Below are 21,814 nucleotides of genomic sequence, written 5' to 3' on the forward strand. Positions count from 1 at the left end.
CTCGTGGCGGTCCTCCGGCTACAGGGGGTTTCTCTGTTTCCGTATCTGGACGACAATCTGGTCAAGGCCCCGTCGGAAAAGCAGACGAGACTAGACCTAGAGTTGACCATAAGGACCCTCAGATTGCACGGATTCGTAATAAACGTTCAGAGGAGCTGGCTTCAGCCGTCCCAGTCTCTGACACACTTGGGGGTTCAGATCAACTCCAGTCTGGACAGGGTTTTTCTGACGCCAGAAAGACAGTCAAAGATCTCGCAGCTGATTTTGGAAGTCCAGCAACAGAAGCGGGTCAAGCTGATGTTACTGGCAAAGTTGTTGGGGATGTTGGTGTCGTGTCAGGACATAGTTCAGTGGGCACGGTTCCACACGAGGCCACTCCAGAAATTCCTGTTGCCCTTCCAGAAGCAAATAGGTTCCAAAAGTCCGATTTCACTAACATTACCACCCGGCCTGTTGAAGGATCTTGGATGGTGGCAGACGCCCGACCGCTTTTCCTGGGGTCAGGAATTGCGGGAACCCAAGAGGGTGGTGTTGACCACAGATGCCAGCCTTTTTGGCTGGGGAGCGCACACGACTGGAGCGGTGACACAGGATCAGTGGACCATCCAAGAGGCCAAGGAAAGCATAAATCTTCTGGAGTTGAGAGCCATACGTCTAGCCTTGCTTCAGTGGAGACAAAAGTTAACAAGAGCTCACGTCCTGGTCCAAACAGACAATATGACGGCAAAAGCCTATGTGAATCGTCAGGGAGGCACCAGATACCGGAAACTTCAGGACGAAGCTCAGGTCCTATTCAGATGGGCGGAAGCCCATCTTCGATCCATCAGAGCCATCCATGTGGCAGGAAGGGACAATGTGGTAGCAGACTGGCTGAGTCGGCAATCCTTGGACCAGTCGGAATGGGCTCTTCATTGCGAGTCATTTCAAGAGATCTGGCAAAGATTCGGGACCCCGGAAGTGGATCTCTTCGCCTCGGACGACAATCACCAGGTGCCGCAGTATTTTTCAAGAACAAGAAGCAGAGGGACGGCGGCAGTTGACTCTCTGAACTCAGACTGGCGGAGAAAGCTGTTATACGCCTTTCCCCTGTTCCAGATCATACAGAGATTTCTGCAGAGGGTTCGGGAGCAGAAAGCGGAGGTGATTGCAGTGGCCCCCTTTTGGCCCAGGAGAGCCTCGTTCCAGGACCTTCAAAGTCTGTCAGTACTGGAGCCGTGGCGAATTGCATTGAGAGGGAATCTTCTAGTTCAAGGCAAACTGCATCATCCACGACCGGAAATGCTGCAGCTCACTGCCTGGAGATTGAGCGGCAACAGTTGATTAGTCTGGGTTATTCGGATAAGGTGGTAGACACCATGTTGTCCTCAAGGAAGAGCTCCACTAACAGGAGCTATAATGTTACCTGGCAGGTTTTTCGTATCTGGTGTGCAAATAAGGGGGAGGACCCTTTGCATGCCTCCGTTTCCATTGTACTATCTTTTCTGCAGGAGGGGCTAGAAAAAGGCCTTAGCACTAGTACACTGTGGAGGCAAGTGGCCACCATAGCAGCGGTCAGAGGGTCTAGGAAGGGCAGGTCTATCTCCACACACCCGCATATCAGAAGGTTCCTGAAGGGGGTGTCCTTGGTTAATCCACCGCAGGTGCATAGGTTTCCTTCCTGGAATCTGAACACGGTACTAAAAGTGCTTTGTGGCAAGCCTTTTGAACCCATGGCATCGTGTAGTCTCAAGTTGCTGACCTTTAAGGTGGTATTCTTAGTGGGCATCACCTCGGCACGCAGAGTGTCGGAGCTTCAGGCTCTCTCGATTCATAAGGATCTCTGTGTTTTCCATCAGGACAAAGTTGTGCTTCGCACTGACCCTGCATTCATCCCAAAGGTGAACTCACGCTTTCATAGGGCGGAGGACATTGTGCTGCCTTCCTTTTGCCCCAATCCAGTCCATGAGACAGAGAAGCTGTGGCATTGTCTAGATGTCCGTAGAGCCCTTAGTTTCTATCTGGACAGGACCAAGGGGTTTCATCAGTCCGACTCTTTGTTTGTTTCCTTTAGGGTTTCAAACAATGGTCGCAAGGTGTCAGCCTCCACCATTAGTAGGTGGATTAGGGGGTGCATCTGTGAGGCTTACAAGGCAAGAGGTTTGGAGCCCCCGACAGGGGTGACAGCTCATTCCCTCAGAGGAACAGCCACGTCAGCAGCCTATAGGGCTTTTCCTTCTTTGGAGGTAGTGTGTAAGGCAGCGACCTGGAAGTCAGTTCACTCCTTTACTAAGCACTATAGGATTGATAAGGCGGACTCAGCCGAGGCTGCGTTCGGTAGGAAGGTGGTCTCGGGACAAAGCTGATGTGCCCGCCCAGGGACTCGGCTTTTTTATGTCCCACGAGTGAGGACTGGCCCACTCCTGGGACCACTGGAGAACGGAAGATTCTATTCACTTACCGTGAAGTCTTCCTTCTCTGTGGTCCCGGAGTGGTCCAGTCCTACCCACCCAGTTGTGTGAGGGGGTATGGGCTTTGTCCGGAGACTTTGGAGTTGGAGGTGGACACAGTGTTGGTTACTGGGTCCCTCGCTAAAGCCCCTTGTGGAAGGGTTCAGGATAAGCTCTGGAGGGAGGGGACGGTTTTGTTTTCCCCAGAGATGTTCTCTCCTATTGTTCTTGGAGTTGTTATTAGGGAGGTAGGATAGCTGGCAGAAGAACTGACTGCTGAGGATCCAGCACCTCCCCTTCGGGTCAAGTTTGTTAAGCCCTGCAATGGAAGAGGAGGAGCTGAGATCCCACGAGTGAGGACTGGACCACTCCGGGACCACAGAGAAGGAAGACTTCACGGTAAGTGAATAGAATCTTCCGTTCCTAAGGAAATAATAGGGAAACCTTCTGAACTTAAAAGTGGCACAGAGGCATAAAGAATCTGTCCTCAATTTTGTAGAAACTTTAATTAACTTTAAGTACCCCCCCCCCAACTTAAACATTCCTGGCTATGGGGCTGTAATGAAATTAACTAAAAGCTGAGTCTGGGTTTCGTCGTCTTGAACTAAGTGGGGGTCCGCGGAGTTTGTCTCTTGCAGCCCCCATGAATCAGGCTGTTGGAGAGGTGCCATGCCTGGGGGGACCCTGGAGGGTTTTCCTTTTTGCATGGGGCTTTTACAGGAAGACAGGGATATAGTGGCAGCTGTTCCTGCTCTTCTTGTGCGCTTCAATGCTCCGCTGCCTTGATCGCCATTACGGCAGAACGAAGTGAACACCCGACCGCTTTCTTTCTTTGCTGCTAACAAGCCTTTGATGTATGCCTTTCCCATCTCAAACATGGCAATTCTACTCTGCAAGTAAGTTTGCTTTTCATACCATCGGCTAAAGGGTCGTTTTACATAACAACAAATGGGTCAGTTCAAAGGAAGGGAAAGAGGTGAATTCCCGTGAATCTGGCTTCCAAAAGATAAAAAGAATAACTTTGAATGCCTGCAACAATCTGAATCTGACTGAATATAGATACTTAAATTGACCTGGATTATGATTGAATAAGTGATAAAGAGACTATTATTTGGTTATAATTTGGTCTGAACAAATGAGATATATTCCAAAGAGATTTGTATTTGTCATCTGAGTGCAACTGAAATGGCAACAATCAAGATATACGGCTGGTGGAGATTTGGAAGGATAGACTAATTGGATCTCTGAGTTATTTTTCAACTTTGATTATTAGACTGAGTTATTCTGTGGAGTAAAATGGCATCACAAAGTGAAATGTTTCATAAAAAAGATACAATGGATATCATATTCTCTCTAAGTCAGGACCTTGATTTATTAACAGGATTGATAAAAAAGCTAATGGGAGCTTTTATGTTGAAAGCTAGCGAAAACTTGAATCTACATGAGCAGAGTGACAAAGAGGTCTTGGTGACATCTGTGGAGCTGGAAATGGGAAAAGATCCGTTGGGAAATGAAAAGAAGAAAACTAAAATGGAACCTTATGGTGTAGTTACTAAGAAGAACTGGAAGTTAAGGCTGTTTGAAGTATTTTTGAGAGGATCTAATGGCGTGGGATTTTTATTGTCGTTACTGAGAGGGGTGCTTGCATTAAGGAGAGAGGATGCACATTTCATCAAAAAAATCAAAATGTGGAAAACTTATAGGAAGAAGGGATTTTAAATTGTTTTCTCCCTCTAGGTAACTGGATAATATGGAACTCTCAGCAAGATACGCGATTTTAAAAGGCAAAGTGAGATCTTTGAGACATAATAGGTTTGTTCCTCTCTGTTTAATATGGACATAAGAATTAAAGGATTGAAAAGTTCTGAAAAGAAATTTAAATAAACAGTTAACTTGGATTAATTTTTAAGAAGTCAGACAACAAAATTATTTTGTAATCTGGTAGATCTGCTCTTAATATGTTTGTTTGGAGAAATTGCTTATATTGAGATAGATAAACTAATAAGCTCCTTGTTTACCATTTTTTTATCTCTCCACTTTTTACGTTATTTTAAATTTGATCTTTTTCTCTATCCGTTTGAAATATGTAAGCTAGAAGGATAAAGAAGTATTTGTTTTTTATGCCTATCTAAATGATGATATTGTTAAAATAAGTCAGTTTGTATTTTTAATATGGTTACGTTTATCCAGTTCTGTGTTGAGACCTTGGTGACTTTTTTTTTATATCTATGTTTGCTGAAGAATAGGTCAGACTTGTATTTTAAGTAATAGCTTAGTAAAAATGTATAATGGAAAATGAAGATGATAGAATATAAGGGGAAAACTCAATACTTGCAGGTAGAAAGGATTAGGTATTTTGTTTTGAGGTAAAAATGATATATTTGCAGCTTTCTTTGTTTCTGACCTCCCACTCTGTACTCCCCCCCCCTTCTTGATGTTTCTGAACTTGTGCTTATGCTTTTTCTTTTTGTAGTTAAAATTAATAAAAATTATAAAATGAAATTAACTAAAAGCTGAAGTGACTGATTCCAATGATTTACCCTAACAACAAAATAAAATATTAATAAAACATTGCAAAACTGTCATGAGAAGACAGGCAAGCCATTATTAGATATCAAACTGTAACTTCAGCCTTTAATTTTTTTTAAAAAAAACTTCAGATAACCATCACATTGACAAGAAACAACATGTTCCTCTACCCATATAACTCTGATATTAGAAGCTGGATGAACAAATACTGCAGTTTTATGGGATAACATAATTAGTCTTGTTAAGTATTCAGTTTGGTTGTGAAAAGGCCAAAATTCCCATGTGGCAGAATCTGCTCCAGCCACCCATATTCTTTTCCATAAAGGGAAAGTCTGAAAGTAATACTGTAGTGATTCTAATATATTCAAGCTACAAGAGCACAATCACTTAGAAACTAGAATTCCTCAGTATCCATTGAGGAGGACAATACAAATTGTTTATTAATACATTCTACAGATATACTTTAGCATATTCCTCAGAATTTTTCCAGGAGTGCTTGTCTCAGTATCTTCTTTTATAGAACCAAGAAACTGGCTTTTAATTCCATAGTCTGGATTGGAAGATACTATGAAAAAAAACATTCTACTAATACACAAATTTGCTTATTTCCTATGTGGTTTGTTTACTATGATTTTCTTTTAACTGCTCTTTCCATGCTAATTTAGATAGCGAATAGAACATGGAGCAGTATATTTATATTTTTAGATTTTATCAGATTTATATCCCACTCTCCCCTGACGGGCTCAGTGCAGCTAACAACAGCAAATTAAACCACATAAAACATTAAAAACAAATTACACAATAAAACCAATCATACATGCTACTAATCTTGTGATTGTGGGCTATTTACAGAAAAATACTATAGATTTTTTAAAAACTTTTTTCACAGGATCCTTATACATTTACATATCACACAAACATAAAAAAGAGTTCCATTTCCTTTGTGGGAGATTTAAGCCACTTTTGAAAGACATGATATAAATAAAATAAAATAAATACATACAGTGACACTGATAACACTAAATACAACAAAAGAATAAATAAATGTTTAACATATAAAAGGTTAATTGCATTTTGATGGCAGTATGAAAATAATTCCTGTAAAATCAGGGCTTTGTTGTAGAAAAAGCCTAGCAGGAACTCATTTGCATAATAGGCCACACCCCCTGACACCAAGCCAGCCAGAACTGCATTCCTGCTCAAAAAAAACCCTGTCTGTAATAGAAAACACTAACATGATTAACAAGGTGACAGGTATGATTATTAAATGCCATCAGACAATGCTACAATATGAAGTTTAGTAAACTGGTATTGAATGGCAGAAATTGTTTCAGTAAGGATGAAACTACGTTTCATGTCGCTAATGCAGTAATGCAGTGATGTATGTAACGAGTCTAGACAAATTGTAAGTGGGTACAACAGCCAGGGGAACTTAACATCAGCTTTAGGCTATACCTGTTTTAAAACTTCATTTTTATTATGAAAAGAAGCCTTTTTCTATTCATTCTGTTTGAGGTGAGCAGTAATCAGTTGTTGATGCATAGTGCTTAATGACCCATGTTTTTTTCTCCACTGTGTGACAGAGTGTTCGACTGGATGGGCCACTAAGCTGATCCAACATGGCTTCTTTTATGTTCTTAATGCTTGATGGGAAAATTAATGAAATGTATTTTTTAAAAAACCCTTCTGTTTTTATGCCAGGAAAGCAGAATCTATGCTGTAGCTAAGTCGGGTCTCCGGTTTTCTGAGGCCTTCGGTGCTGACTCCAATAAAAGTAAGTGTATTAAATAAAACTGCTGTTATAACTGCAATCTTAAATTAACTCAACAGGAACTAAATTAACTCAACTTAGGATCAACTGGTTGGTATGTTTGATAGGCTCATGTACAACAATCTGTTATATAAACAAATCACAATTCACCATGGTGTCTGAATGCAGCTATATTTTTAACTTTTTCACTTTCACTTTTCTGCTTACTTATAGTTTTGTTAAAATTATCTAATTTATTGAAAATTTTAAAACAAAGAAAACACAAATGTGGATTAGGTCCCTTTGTACTCTTACCTTTGTTGGGCTTGTAAGCAGTGTTCCCTCTAAGCTGCAGAGTCTTTTGAGCAAACATTCTACTTTGTGAGCTACTGGCATTAAAGTTGTGAGCTAGCGCATAAATTATTATGCTCTGGGGTCATGTTTCCTGAGCTAAGACAAAAAGATGTGAGCTGGAGGTTAAAAATCTGTGAGCTAACTCATGTGAACTCAGCTTAGAGGGAACACTGCTTATAAGTTTATATCTACAAGAGTAATGTTTTTACAGATACTTAATTGGCTTACTAGTTTTAATAAGTAAGGATAAATATGTGACCCAGTGTTTTCAGAAGTTATTTTGAAGAAATGTTCTTTCTTTCAGGTTCCCTGTCTTCAACATCAACTTCATATTCTCCATCAGGACTCTATACTTCATTGATATACAAGAATGTGACTACACCAGTGTACACCACTCTTAAAGGGGTAACCTTGTTTGGGCATGGGGAGGATGTACTGCTAGGCTTTGCTTTCAAAAAAATGTCAGTTCATTTTTATGGCGCTGGCTGTCACAAGTGTTTTCAAAAAGGTGCTTTTTTTTAAGTGACTGGGAAAGCAGTTACTTCTGTTTAGGAAGTATTACAAGTGAGCGTCTTGTTTTTGAGGTCTCAGGCTATTATAACTGTGTGTAAACACAGGACACAGTCTTCCCAATGTAAGTCATGCATTTGCCAAAAGCTTTGTCTTGTTGTATTTTCAGGGTGTCTTGCAGTATCTGATTACAGTTTTACTTATTGTCTGGCACTCTTTTGCAGTATGAAGAGTGAACATTTAGTATTTTGATTTTTCTGTTTAAGATGGTTTTCTAGTTGTATATTACAAACGTAAATCTTGAACATATCAGTAACACCAAATTTAGTAGAACCATAAACATTGTTTGAAAGAATGTCAATGCAAAGAGAAGCACTTTATCTTTTGGTACCTGAAAAGACATGGTTTGCATTGCATTTTAGTGAAATGATGTGGCTGACTTACCAGGAATAGAGGAACCAGCAAGCATTCCCATATCACAGATGTATATAGTAGAGCTGAATTTGTCCCTTCCTCTTGCATATTGACTTCTGCAAAGCATCTCTAGGAATGTTCTCAGCATATATACAGTATGTCACCGAAGTGAGTACACCCCCTCACATTTTGTAAATATTTAAGTATATCTTTTCATGTGACAACACTGAAGAAATGACACTTGGCTACAATGTGAAGTAGTGAGTCTATAGCTTGCATAAGAGTGTAAATGTGCTGTCCCCTCAAAATTACGCAACACACAGCCATTAATGTCTAAATCGCTGGCAACAAAAGTGAGTACGCTCCTAAGTGATAATGTCCAAATGGGGCCCAAAGTGTCAATATTTTGTGTGGCCAACATTATTTTCCAGCACTGCCTTAATCCTCTTGGGCATAGAGTTCACCAGAGCTTCACAGGTTGCTACTGGAGTCCTCTTCCACTCCTCCATGACGACACGTAGCTGGTGGGTGTTAGAGACCTTGCGCACCTCCACCTTCTGTTTCAGGATGCCCCACAGATGCTCAATAGGGTTTAGGTCTGGAGACATGCTTGGCCAGTCCATCACCTTTACCCTCAGCTTCTTTAGCAAGACAGTCGTTTTGGAGGTGTGTTTGGGGTCGTTATCATGTTAGAATACTGGCCTGCAGCCCAGTCTCCGAAGGGAGGGGATCATGCTCTGCTTCAGTATGTCACAGTACATGTTGGCATTCATGGTTCTCTCAATGAACTGTAGCTCCCCAGTGCCGGCAGCACTTATGCAGCCCCAGACCATGACATTCCCACCACCATGCTTGACTGTAGGCAAGACACACTTGTCTTTGTACTCCTCACCTGGTTGCCACCACACATGCTTGACACCATGTGAACCAAATAAGTTTATCTTGGTCTCATCGGACCACAGGACATGGTTCCAGAAATCCATGTCCTTAGTCTGCTTGTCTGCAGCAAACCGTTTGCAGGCTTTCTTGTGCATCATCTTTAGAAGAGACTTCCTTCTGGGAGAACAGCCCTGCCAGACCAATTTGATGCAGTGTGCAGCGTATGGTCTGAGCACTGACAGCCTGACCCCCCACCCCTTCAACCTCTGTAGCAATGCTGGCAACACTTATACGTCTATTTCCCAAAGCCAACCTCTGCTTATGATGCTGAGCACGGGGACTCAACTTCTTTGGTCAACCATGGCGAGGCCTGTTCTGAGTGGAATCTGTCCTGTTTAACCGCTGTATGGTCTTGGCCACCGTACTGCAGCTCAGTTTCAGGGTCTTGGCAATCTTCTTATAGCCTAGGCAAGGGGTGGCCAATGGTAGCTCTCCAGATGTTTTTGCCTACAACTAATGGCTGGGGCTGATTGGAGTTGTAGGCAAAAAACATCTGGAGAGCTACCATTGGTCACCCCTGGCCTAGGCCATCTTTATGTAGAGCAACAATTCATTTTTTCAGATCCTCAGAGAGTTCATTGCCATGAGGTGCCATGTGGAACTTCCAGTGACCAGTATGCGGGGTGACATGATAGAGGTTTACAAGATAATGCATGGGATGGAGAAAGAAGTACTTTTCTCCCTTTCTCACAATACAAGAACTCATGGGCATTCGATGAAATTGCTGAGCAGTCAGGTTAAAACGGATAAAGGAGGTACTTCTTCACCCAAAGGATGATTAACATGTGGAATTCACTGCCACAGGAGGTGGTGGCGGCTACAAGCATAGACAGCTTCAAGAGGGGGTTAGATAAAAATATGGAGCAGAGGTCCATCAGTGGCTATTAGCCACTGGTTTCTCTTATGTTTTTATGAGGGAGTGAGAGCGATAACCTGCTCCCCCTTCACACCTGATAGCTTGTACCACTGAGTCACATGACACCAGGGAGGGAAAACAGCTACTTGGGCCCCATTTGGGCATTATTACTTAGGGGTGTACTCACTTTTGGTGCCAGCGGTTTAGACATTAATGGCTGTGTGTTGTGTACTTTTGAGGGGGCAGCACGTTTACATTTATACAAGCTGTAGCCTCACTACTTTACATTGTATCCAAGTGTCATTTCTTCAGTGTTGTCACATGAAAAGATATACTTAAATATTTACAAAATGTGAGGGGGTGTACTCACTTTGGTGACATATTGTGTGTGTGTGTGTGTGTGTGTATATATATATAGTAAATTGTACTTTGGAGCATTAAGTGAACCAATGCTTTTAATTGGGCAGCATGCCTGTTCCTTGAACTGTTAAGCATAGCTGAAAATTGGGGAGGGATGGTAGCTCAGTGGTAGAGCATCTGCTTGGTAAGCAGAAGGTCCCAGGTTCAATCCCTGGCATCTCCAAAAAAGGGTCCAGGCAAATTGGTGTGAAAAATCTCAGCTTGAGACCCTGGAGAGCCACTGCCAGTCTGAGTAGACAATACTGACTTTGATGGACCAAGGGTCTGATTCGGTATAAGGCAGTTTCATATGTTCATATTAGTTAAGCATAGTTAAAAATTAAACAGAAAGTAAATCAGCAGTTACTTATACAACCATATAGCTTGCATATCATTTGTGTAGGTCCTTAAAGGAGCTTTCTAAATGCAACTATTATAGCAAAATTTTTAGACATCGGTTCTGACTGCCATGGTGATACAGTATTTTCAAAATTAGAAAAATACCTAACTTTTTACAGGTAAAATTTACACAAGGCTAAAAAACATTATTTGCTTCTTTCTTTAGAAAGCAACACAAATAAGCAACAACCCATTCTTAGATGACTCCTCTGGATCTGATGAAGAAGGCAGTTCCCAATCCAGTTCACGGACCTCTGAAACAGATTCTCGAAATAGAAGTGGCCCAGGTAGTCCGAGGGCTATGAAACGAGGTGTGCATAAATCTCATAATCATTACACAGTTTCAATAAAGATACAAACTACCAAAATAATGCTTTCTTTCAAAACAGTATCTTACTATATGAATTTCTAGGAGCAAACTTAAGCAGGTCTGCTAAGTAGTGAGTCCCATGTTATTCAATGGGACTTTTCCAGAAAACTGCCTTTAGAATTGCAGACTGCGGTGTTTCCCTGTGAAGTTCAGTTAAGTTTTCCTCCAATTTAAAATTTACTATCCTTTGCATGTGTTATGTATTGAGTTCTATGTTTGGTGGGAAGCTTTCGCATGCCTAGCAGCAGTGGGGCATTAGAGACTCTTTGCTACATTAGAGACCTGGACCCTGATCAGGACCCTTGAGTGGGTTTGGTGAGAAGCTTAACTGTCATGATTTGGTGTGGGGATCTGGGGGTGCATGAATATAAGTGGGGGTACAGTCCCACCATGTTGTCTTGTTCTGGAGTTATCAATAAAGCATGTTCCTGCTTGAACTTGAATGCATCGAACCACTATTTAACACTGGTGACGAAGGTGGGATCCTGTTGAGTCAGCCTATCACTCAGGCACACTGCACCACACACTGAGCTCTAGTGCCTGCGCTCCTACTTGCAATGCATCACGGCTGGAATCATGGCTGTGGCTCCAAGACATCATCTGCCAGAATTTGACCCTGCTCATCCAGACTTGTGGGAAACCTGGGTGAACCAGATGAAATATTAGTGATCTTCCACAAGATCTTCTTCGTGGTCTCTGTGCTTCACACTCATGGGATAGAGCGCCTGCGCCGATCCCCGAATTGGTACCTAAAAAGCCCAGGATTTTTTTGTGCTCGGCATCAGTGGGCATGCGCAGGCATCCCAGTACACATGCTCACCAGCGTGAGGATCCCACCAGTTCCTTTCTGACGGCTGCGCTGAGAGGATCTCCTTTCTTGTCCCCGGTCGGTAAAGTAATTTTGGATTGCTTCTACCTATTGTATATAGCCCGTTTGTTGTTTTCTTAGTTAGTAGTTAATAGCTAGTTGTTAGTTAGTTAGTAAAAAAAAGAGTTGTTGTAGTTGGACTTGCCCTTCGGGACTTCGTTTCCTCCCCCCTGTTTTTCCCCTCAGAGGCTTTCCTGAGCAGGTTTTTTCCTTGTGTCTATGGAAAGACGTTGGGGTTTTTTTAAGAGGTGCCAATCCTGCGGGAAGAAGATTGGCTCCCCTCACAGCCGTTCCCTCTGTCTCCTCTGCTTCGGCGAGGGGCATTGTGTGGATTCTTGTTCACATTGTTTGAGCTTCTCCAAGCAAACGTGCAAGAATCGAGCAGCGACGCTTTCGGCTGCATTGGTCGAATCAGCACTTTGGCCGCAGAAGATGGCATCAGGCCGTCGGTACCTATGGTACCCTCCCCGGGGCTTTGCAGAGTGGGACCAGCAATCTGAGGCACCCCAGATGTCGAGACTCTCCCAGCATTCCAGATGCTGCCCTTCAGCATCGATCTCTGTCCCGCCCGAGAGGCACGCTGTAGTGGTGGAGGAGGTCCATTCACACTCGTCAGTAGTGATTCGATCGCCCATCAGAGAGTCGACACTGACACTCTCAGAGCATTCTTTACGAAGAGTGTCTTCATCGTCGGACTCCGAGGTCGGTACCGACGATTCAGACAGGGCCCTAGAGCCTTCGCCAGTGTCGCATACAGCTGAGGATCTTCCCATCTCACCATCGGAGGATCTGTAGTCGTATGGGGACCTGGTGAAGATGGCGACCTCTCTTTCCCTCCCTATGACACAGCCGCAACCTGTTGTGGATGATAAGATCTTCGACATTATGCAACGGGACATGTCTACGGTGGTTGCATTACCTGTGACGAAGGTGATCCTTCAGGCAGTGAAGGAGCCCTGGGCGAAGCCTGCCTCCACTCTGGTGTCATCAAGGAGATTGGACCACATGTACCGTGTCCAAGAGGCTGGGGCAGAATTTCTCTTCTCACATCCGAAGCCGAATTCTGTGGTTGTGTCATCATCCTCAAAGGCTCGCAGGATTCATTCTTCCTGACCAGATAAGGAAGGGTAAAAGTTGGATAATGTGGGGAGGAAATTTTACCGTGCAGGAGCTCTGGGAGTAAAGGTATCTAACTATGCCGCGTGCATGGCTAGATACCAATATTCGGTATGGGATCAACTCACCCCTCTCCTGTCCTCCCTGAGCGAGGAGAAAAGAGCGGCGGCGAAGAAGCTGCAGAAGGAGGGCTTTGCTGTAGCCAAGCAACAATTGGCTGCAGCAAAGCACATGGTGGACGTCTCCGCGAAAACGATTACGTCGGCCGTCTGCCTTTGACGCCACTCCTGGCTGAGGTCAACAGCCCTCCAGCAAGACACCAGGGCCTTCGTGGAGGATCTGCCTTTTGAGGGAGAAGGCCTCTTCAGCACTACTACTGACACGGCTCTGCAAGAAACTGATAAGAGTATAATGGTGAGGAGGCCCATCAAATTCAATGCCCTCCTTATCATGAGGTTTGACCAGCAGCAACCACTTGTCTTTCTGACACACTGACCCCAACAGCTTGTGCAAGCTGTGGAGACATGTATGAGCGTCGTTCCTGCAGCTTCCAGAGCACCACATGTAGGAGCTGCAGCAAGACAGGACACATTGCACACGTCTGCCTAGCCAAGACGGCCCAGAGGCGCCAAGCTGTGCACCAAGAGTCTGTAAAACTGCACACACCACCATTGGCCATCTCCAGGTACTTAATTTGCCCCAGGACACCCCCAATAAAATAAAGGTCATGGTGATGATTGAGGGCGCTCTGTGCCAGATGGAGCTAGACACCGGGTCCTCCGAAACATCTCCAAGGGCACACTTAAGAAACTTTGCCCCCAGGGAGGCCCTCATTTATGGCCACCTAGGTTCATCCTGAGAGACTTCCAAAAGAACCCAGTGACTATTAAGGAGTGGGACAGTTTCTGGGTGCAATACAAACACTTTGATGGCATGCTGGACTTGGTGGGGGTGGCTCACGAGTTTACTAGGGCTGGTCTGGTTTGAGCCCTTGAGTATCGAAGTAATTGGGATACACCAGCTGCAACCCTCCAGTTTCTTGAGCATTTGCGATGAGTTTCCCAAAATGTTTGATGGATCTCTCAGCTGCTATATGGGTCCCCCGGTGTCACTACAACCGAATCAAGCAATGCAGCCCATAAGGTTGAAGGCGAGGCACGTCCAATTTGCACTCAAGCTGAAAATTGAGGCCGAGCTAGACTGACTAGTAACTCAAGGAGTGTTGGAGCCCATTCCCCACACCCTCTAGAAAACCCTGATTGTGACAACCATCAAGCCCAATGGGGGCATCTGTGTCTGCGCGGACTATAAGTACACGATCAATAAGGCACTGCAGGACCACACAAACCTAGTCCCAGTGGTCAGCCACGCATTGGCTTCGGTGACTGGTGCCAAGATTTTTGGTAAGCTGGATCTAGCCCAGGCATACCAGCAACTTCCTGTCGATGATGCCACTGCCGAGGTGCTTGGCATAGTCACCCACTGGGGGGCCTTCAGAGTTAAGCAGTTGCAGTTCAGGGTGAGCATGGCTCCAGGGATTTTTCAGAATCTCATGGAATCTCTCCTTAAAGGAATCCCTAAGGTCCAGTCGTTTTTCGACAATGTTTTAATTGCCACCTCCACTGAAGAAAAGTTTGCCCACCAGCTCTGCACCATGTTGCAATGGTTCCAGTTTGCCAGCCTAAAAGTGAAAAAAGAAAAGCGTTCCCTGGGCATTCCCCAAGTGGAGTTTGTAGTCAACACTTCCAGCATCCACCCCATGCCCAAGAAGGCCCGTGCTATTGTCCAGGCCCCTATGCCCACCTCCAAGGCAGAATTACAGGCTTTGCTGGGCCTATTGAACTTTTACCACTCTTTCCTGCCCCTCAAGGCTGCACTGGCTGAGCCACTCAACCAGCTGCTGGACAGGAAGACTCTGTCGGTCTGGGGTAAGAAGCAGGCAGCTGCATTTCAAACAGTCAAGGACCTTCTTGTCTCCAACGAGGTCCTACACTATTTTGACAAGTCCTGGCCCGTGGTCCTTGCATGCGACACTTGTCCCTATGGCATCAGGGCAGTACTGGGGCATTCGTTGCCAGATGGCCAGGAGGTGCCCATGGCCTACTACTCCCGCACCTGCGAAAAGGAACTATTCCTGGATCAAGAAGGAAGTGGGTGGGCCCAGGTTTTATGGTTTTTGCCTCCCACAAGGATGAACTGTCGGCCCACGAAGGGTGCCAACTTTGGGGAAGCCATATAATGGTTCCCTTGCTGCTGTGTAAACAAGTCTTAGAGGGCCTACCCAAGACACACCTGGAGATCATGCGCATGAAGACCCTTGCCAGGAGTTATATGTGGTGGCCTGGGCTGGACAGGGAGATCAAGATATGGATGAAGTGGTACCAGCCCCCAAGTGCACCTGTGCATAGGTGGGAGTCTACGCGCTCACCATGGGTGAGGCTACACTTGTACTTTGCAGGCCTTTTCCACGGGCAGATATTTTTCATTCTGGTGAACTCCTACACCAAATGGTTGGAGGTAATACCCATAGCCTCAACATCAGCACAAGCCACCATCTGGACCCTCAGATGGGTTTTCAGCACCCATGGTCTGCCTGGCACAGTTGTGTCCAACAACAACTGCCCTCACCTCCAGGAGTTCCATACGTTTTTGGAATGTTATTTCATTTATTACAGTTGGTCCGCTACCTTCCACCCAGCCACCAATGGCTAAGCGGAGAGAATGGTGCGCACGACCAAGGAATCCCTTTGCAGAATCATACACAGGGACTGTGACCACAGACTGGCAGCCTTCCTGTTCAGCCACCGTGTAACCCCGAGTGCAGCCCCGCAACTTGTTTGGACTGGCTGCACCCAGACCGGGCTCCAGAACAGCTCCCCAACCCAGTGAATTAGGAGGCGCCCAGGGTTTTTTTTCTCAGTGACCACGTGTATGAGAGGAACTTGGCAAGCAGCCCAAGATGGGTTCCAGCCAGGGTGACTAGAGTCACCAGCCCTCTTTCTTATGTTTTCACTGAAGGGGGCCAGCTACTATGCTGGCACATCGATGAGTTGCGCCGCAGAATGCTTCCAGAGGAGCTGGAGAGCCCAGAAGCAATGGATGACGACAATGACCGGGGAGAGCCAGAAGGGCCGCCAACTGAGAGCGAGCCAGCACCGATCAGCCCATCGTCTGACAACCGCAGGGAAGCAAACCCTCTTCCCCAGGCTGCGGACATTCCTGACTGTGTTCCTTTTTTCCCTGCCTCAGCTGAGCGAAGTTTCAGCTACACCGAGCTTGGCTGCAGTGGTACCTCCTCTTCAGACAGTCTCAACGCTCACAGAGGGAACATTGCTGGCCAGAGTACCTGGAGGACTATGTTAGGTATTTTGGAACTTGGGGGAGGGGTGTTATGTACTGAGTTCTATGCTTGGCAGGAAGCTTTCGCATGCCTGGCAGCAGCAGGGTGCTAGGGACTTTTTGCTACATTAGAGGCCTGGATTCTGATCAGGACCAATAAGCAGGTTTGGCGCGAAGGTTAACTGTCCTGATTTATTGTGGGGATCTGGGGGATGGTTCTTGTGCATGAATATAAGTGGGGTCACGGCCCCGCCATGTTGTCTTGTTCCAGCATTATCAATAAAGCATATTCCAGTTTGAACTTCAATGCATTGAACCCAGTATTTAACAGCATGCTTACAAGAATTTGCAAATAGGGTCTTTGGGAAAGGATAAAGTATATATTTTTTTTGTTTCCTGGGGCTAGGATTAATGATTGAGGTTCGCAAAACAATGATCTAGGACCATCCATGAATCTACTTTACGATGCAGACTCTCTGGAAGACTAGTCATAGGAGAAGCCAGGATCATCACCTGTTTCCTGGCCTTTGTTAACAGACATTAATCAGGTCTGCCAGTCAGGAAATCAGTTATCCCACCTAAATCCATCCCATCTTCACCATCGTCTCACCTTGTATTCATCATCCTTTTCCAGACATTTCAAAATCTGCCAGTAGGAGCCGGAATTCTGGCTGTTCCTCAGTGGGAATATAGTTCCTAGAATTTCTCCAGTTACATGCAGAGTTTGGGAAATCTGGCCCTGTGACAGAAAGAAACTCTCTCTGAACTTATCCCTTTACTTCCTCTGCTCTAAATTCCTCTCAGACAGAAAAGCCACAACCATCTTACTTTATCTCTCTCTCGGAACACTATTCTGGTAAAAAAACTTTGGTCTCTAGTTTTCTGGGTTCTAATTTTGGTCTCGCCTGAAGGAAATCTAGCAACAGGATGGTTTTCTCTAAGGACCATAATTTGCTTGTTGTTGCTTGACTCCCAAACACTTGTGTGATTCTGTAGCTCAGTAATTCCTCAGGTACATTGCTCTTTAAGTCTCTTTGCCTTTTTCTGCTTTTTTTGTTATTATTTTTGTGTTCAAGATTAAAATTCAAATATTGTCTCCCTCACTGTCTGCTGTTCCAAATCCTTGAGGTATTACCCTAGTTTGCACCTATTCCAGTAGAGATCAAACATTGCTTGACCTGGGAATTTGGAGGTACACTTGTGAAAGTGTGTTCACATATACCCCTAGCATTCCAGGACAGTTATGTCACAGGAAACAGCAGAAGCAGTTGTTGCATACCATTATTCAGATACTGATACTGGATTCTTGTCTCTTTTTTGTAATATATCCACTGCCACCATTTTCATTCTGCCTAAATGCAACATCTGTACGCAACAGTATTGTGACTCACAATAGCTTAGGCCACAACCTCGGAACTTGTAGAGCAGTGGTGTCAAATTCAATTGTTATAGGGGACAGATATGAAATAAATGTCACTTTGTCAGGCCAGGCCACCTATGCCATAAATGTAATGCCAGGTAAAGGAGATATAAACTCTATAAAGGACACATGGAAACCAAATTATTTATTTATTTATTTGATTTATATCCCACCCTCCCCTCCAGAGCAGGCTCAGGGTGGCTCACAACAACAAAATGAAAACAATCAATTTAAAAATTGCATAATATTAATACGACAATTTAAAATTCAATAATTCAAGCAATCATTAAAACAATCTGGTGCTGATATCATGTAGTTGTTTCACTTCCAATGGCTTCAGTATTCTTATATTTTCTCCCACTATGATGGTAACTCTAGATTAGTTAAAGGCTAACCGGAAGAGTGTGGTTTTACAGGCCTTGCGGAACTGGGCGAGGTCCTGCAAGGCCCTCACTTCCTCCGGTAGCTGGTAGCTGGTAGGGGACTGCTACCGAGAGGGCCCTCTCTATGGTAGATTTTAGTCTTGCCTTCCTTGGCCCAGGGATCACTAGTAGGTTTCGGGATCCAGACATGGTTCTTTACACATATGCCTTGGTTTGGGGATGGGGAGCCCATTGTGAGGATCTTTAGGGGTGTTTGTGACATGTGGAACAGTCACCCCACATCAGCTGCTTAGACTAGCAGTCCATCAGGCCCTTCACCTCATTTCTTCCAAAAGTCTAGAACTATGTGGTACAGGTTGCTACAGGCAACATGGCAACCATGTATTATATCAACAAACAAATCACAGCATCTTCCAGACTCTGCAAGAGATCCATAACACTCTAGAACTGGTGCATGCGACATGACATCCATCTCATTCATGTTCCAGGAATCAACAGCACAGAGGCAGAGGAAGAGAAAAGAGATTGTAAACCGTTCTGAGACTTCGAGTGAAAGGTGGGATATGAATCCAATCTCTTCTTCAAAGCTCAAAAACCATTGACAACAACAATAATAATAATAATAATTTTTAATTTATATCCCACCCTCCCCGCCGAAGCAGGCTCAGGGCGGCTCACATAGCATAAAATACCACATTTCAACAGTATACAATACAACATTACAGTGCAAGAAATGCATAAAACAACATTATAATACAATAATCCTCAATTTAAATATATTAAATATAAATTAAATATTACATTAAAATAAACAATTAAACTAACAATTTAAAACCACAGTTTAAAACCACAATTTAGTTTGGTGCTACGATCTTAATATGACACAATTGCTCATGGCGATGGTACAGTAGTTCCACATTAAAAAGCCAGCTGTAAGAGGATGGTCTTGCAGGCCTGGCAGAACATACCTACACTGCCAAATTGAAGTGTTTTTTTGGTACGTCACTTCTCATCACTTTGGTTGGAAGACAGTTTTACTCCCTCTAGTTCTTTATTACAGAGTCGAGCTGCAGAAATCAAGCCTCAGTTTTCTTTGCTCAGGGTCCATCTTGCTGCTATCTTTGCTCATCGTGATCCTATAGATGGGCGACCTCTTTTTCCCACTCTTTCGCAAAAACCTTTATGCTACATCTCCTCCTTTGAAAGAAGTTTCACCTGAATGGAGACATTCCACAAGGGCCATCTCATTGTCTACAGTTTTCCTGGCTGAAGTGACCTTAGAGGACATTTGTCATGTGGCCATGTGGTCTATACCATCAACCTTCATGTCTCATCATGCACTGGACATCGAGGCACACAGAGATGCTTCCTTTGGCCAAAAAACACTAAAAGCAATATTCCACTGAATCTGTGTCTGCAGCATCTTCCAGGTAAGTTTGTTGGTGAGCTTGAAACAGGTACATAATGTGGATCATTAACTTTTTCTTTCTTGTCAGCATCTGCCATCCTGCTGCATCAATTGCAGGAGCTGTTCGTGGGAGAAATGCGGAATAAATTAACAGAAATAAAATCATAGCTCACTAATCACTCACGTGTGTGGACTGCACAGAGATCATGAAAAGATAAACAGGTTGCTTGCCTGTAACAAATTCTCTTCAAGTGGTCATCTGTGCAGCTACACACACCCGCCAATCCTTCCACACCACTGGCATCTCTCAATCGCTTACTTTTGATGATGGGATTTACCAGTGGTGGGCAAAAGGAACTGGGTAGTTGGCGCTTTCTCCTCAGTGCCAGGCATGCATAGTGCAAGCCTGCTCCCCAGGGAAGAATGTGCCAAAAAGAAGTATTTGAGAAAGCTCTACAAGTTCCAACATAGGTGCAGAACCCAGGTATGTGTCTGTACAGATGACCACTCAGATTATCAGTTATAGGTAGGCAACCTGGTTTTTTTCCCATTTATGGAGGGAAAAGCTAATACTACTGAACATTTGATGGTGAAACAAAGTCTTACACAGCTTATGGCAACCCCTTAGAGTTTTCAAGGCAAGAGATGTTCAGAGGTCGTTCACCATTGCCTGCCTCTGCATAGTGACCATGGCCTTCCTTGGTGCTCTTCCATCCAAAGACTAAGCAGAGCCAATCCTCTTTAGCTTCCAAGATCTGATGAGATTGAGCTACTCTGGCCCATCCAGTTTAGGGGATCTAACACATAATACTCCATAAACTGTAGGATGTTTCATAATATATAATATCTTAATCCAGTTTGGTTTTGTTGTTGATGTTGGTCTTTGAAAGAGACATGTAGGTATATGTTATCTGTTTTGCACTCAGGTGTCTCTCTGTCTTCAGTGATCTCAGAAGGTGATTATGCCATTCCTCCTGATGCCTACTCTACTGATACAGACTATTCAGAACCTGAACAAAAATTGCCTAAAACTTGCTCTTTATCTAGTGAAAGTGGAAAAAATGTAAGTATGGTTTAGCCTCTGTGTAAAACAAAGGCTCTTGGTTACTTTACATATATATAAATGTAATGTGTACATGCTTATGTACTAGTAGTACTCCCTTCGTTAATCATTTCTTTCCTTCTTTTCCCATGAAGAGACATTCATTATTTCTTCTGATAAAATGCTTTCTCATCTTTCATATAGGGGGCTATTTGAAGAGGGTTTCAGATAAAGGTAAACATGTCTATTAGCTTTATTCTGACATCCCTATATTTCCAAATTATTCAGATGTCTGTAAAGGGATGTGTGTGGGAGTAGAATATATTGCCAGGGTTACTTATTAGCTTAAAATTTTACAAGCTCAAGATGGAAGACTAAGGGAACTAGATAACAGATTGAAGACTGGGTATATGTATTTATAGGGAAACTTGAGATATGTAGTTTATTGGAGTAAAAGTGTATGTAGAAGATTTAACAACAGCCCCCTCCTCCTCTAACCAAAGAACAGACCCCTTCCCGCCCTTATCATCAGGCTCTTTTAATTCATCTAGGTTTTTAGGAGTGAACAAGATGAAAAGAAAGAAAGAATCTAAAAGGATTAATTATGAAAAAAATGTTATTTATAGTCTGGCTTTCTCACTGAGTCTCAAAGCAGATTACATATGATAGTAGTGAAAAGGATATGAATGGCAAAAAGGCAAAAGCATCTGTGTTCATGCTAATGAATTATATTAAGATGGTTATATCAACAATGTGATAAGAGGCCTCTTTTGTTGGAACAGCTACACTTTTCCATGGATGTGACTTACCAACTTGTACCACTTTATCGATAGCATTTGATGATTAATCTGGTTTCAAAATGGTTTCAAACTGCCACATAGCTTATTTATTTATTTATTTAATTCAATTTATATCCCGCCCTACCCCACCGAGGCGGGCTCAGGGCGGCTTACAACATAAAACCAACAAAATCAATTTAAATATATTAAAAATACATTAGTAATTATAATTATACAATAAAATACTTAAAATACATATAAAATACATAAAACACATAAAGCTCGTAGAGCTCACATCAATATATATACTATGCTGCCATTCTTCAAATCAGTTCTTCAGTGTTCCAATATTAGATAGTCTGATGTTTGAGATTAGATGTTCAGGCATTCCGATAGCAATTTACTTGTATGCCAACCGGAAGAGGACTGTTTTGCAGGCCCTGCGGAACTGTTCAAGTGCAGCTAAGGCAAAGATACCCTATAATTACCTTTTAAATACTTTTAATTGTATTT

General features: G+C 43.6%; 1 protein-coding gene across 1 annotated transcript in view; it reads left to right on the plus strand.

Annotated features, from left to right (window-relative positions):
* The window catches only part of PLEKHH2 (pleckstrin homology, MyTH4 and FERM domain containing H2), a 176,536-nt gene that overhangs the window by 68,113 nt on the left and 86,609 nt on the right, over positions 1–21,814 (plus strand). The window contains exons 8-11 of the mRNA XM_060247539.1: positions 6,657–6,729; positions 7,364–7,464; positions 10,743–10,887; positions 20,407–20,543. Of these exons, the coding sequence (XP_060103522.1) occupies positions 6,657–6,729; positions 7,364–7,464; positions 10,743–10,887; positions 20,407–20,543 (456 nt within the window). The remainder of the gene's footprint in view (positions 1–6,656; positions 6,730–7,363; positions 7,465–10,742; positions 10,888–20,406; positions 20,544–21,814) is intronic.

This window comes from Heteronotia binoei, chromosome 1 (assembly GCF_032191835.1).
Source record: "Heteronotia binoei isolate CCM8104 ecotype False Entrance Well chromosome 1, APGP_CSIRO_Hbin_v1, whole genome shotgun sequence".
Lineage (NCBI taxonomy): Eukaryota > Metazoa > Chordata > Lepidosauria > Squamata > Gekkonidae > Heteronotia > Heteronotia binoei.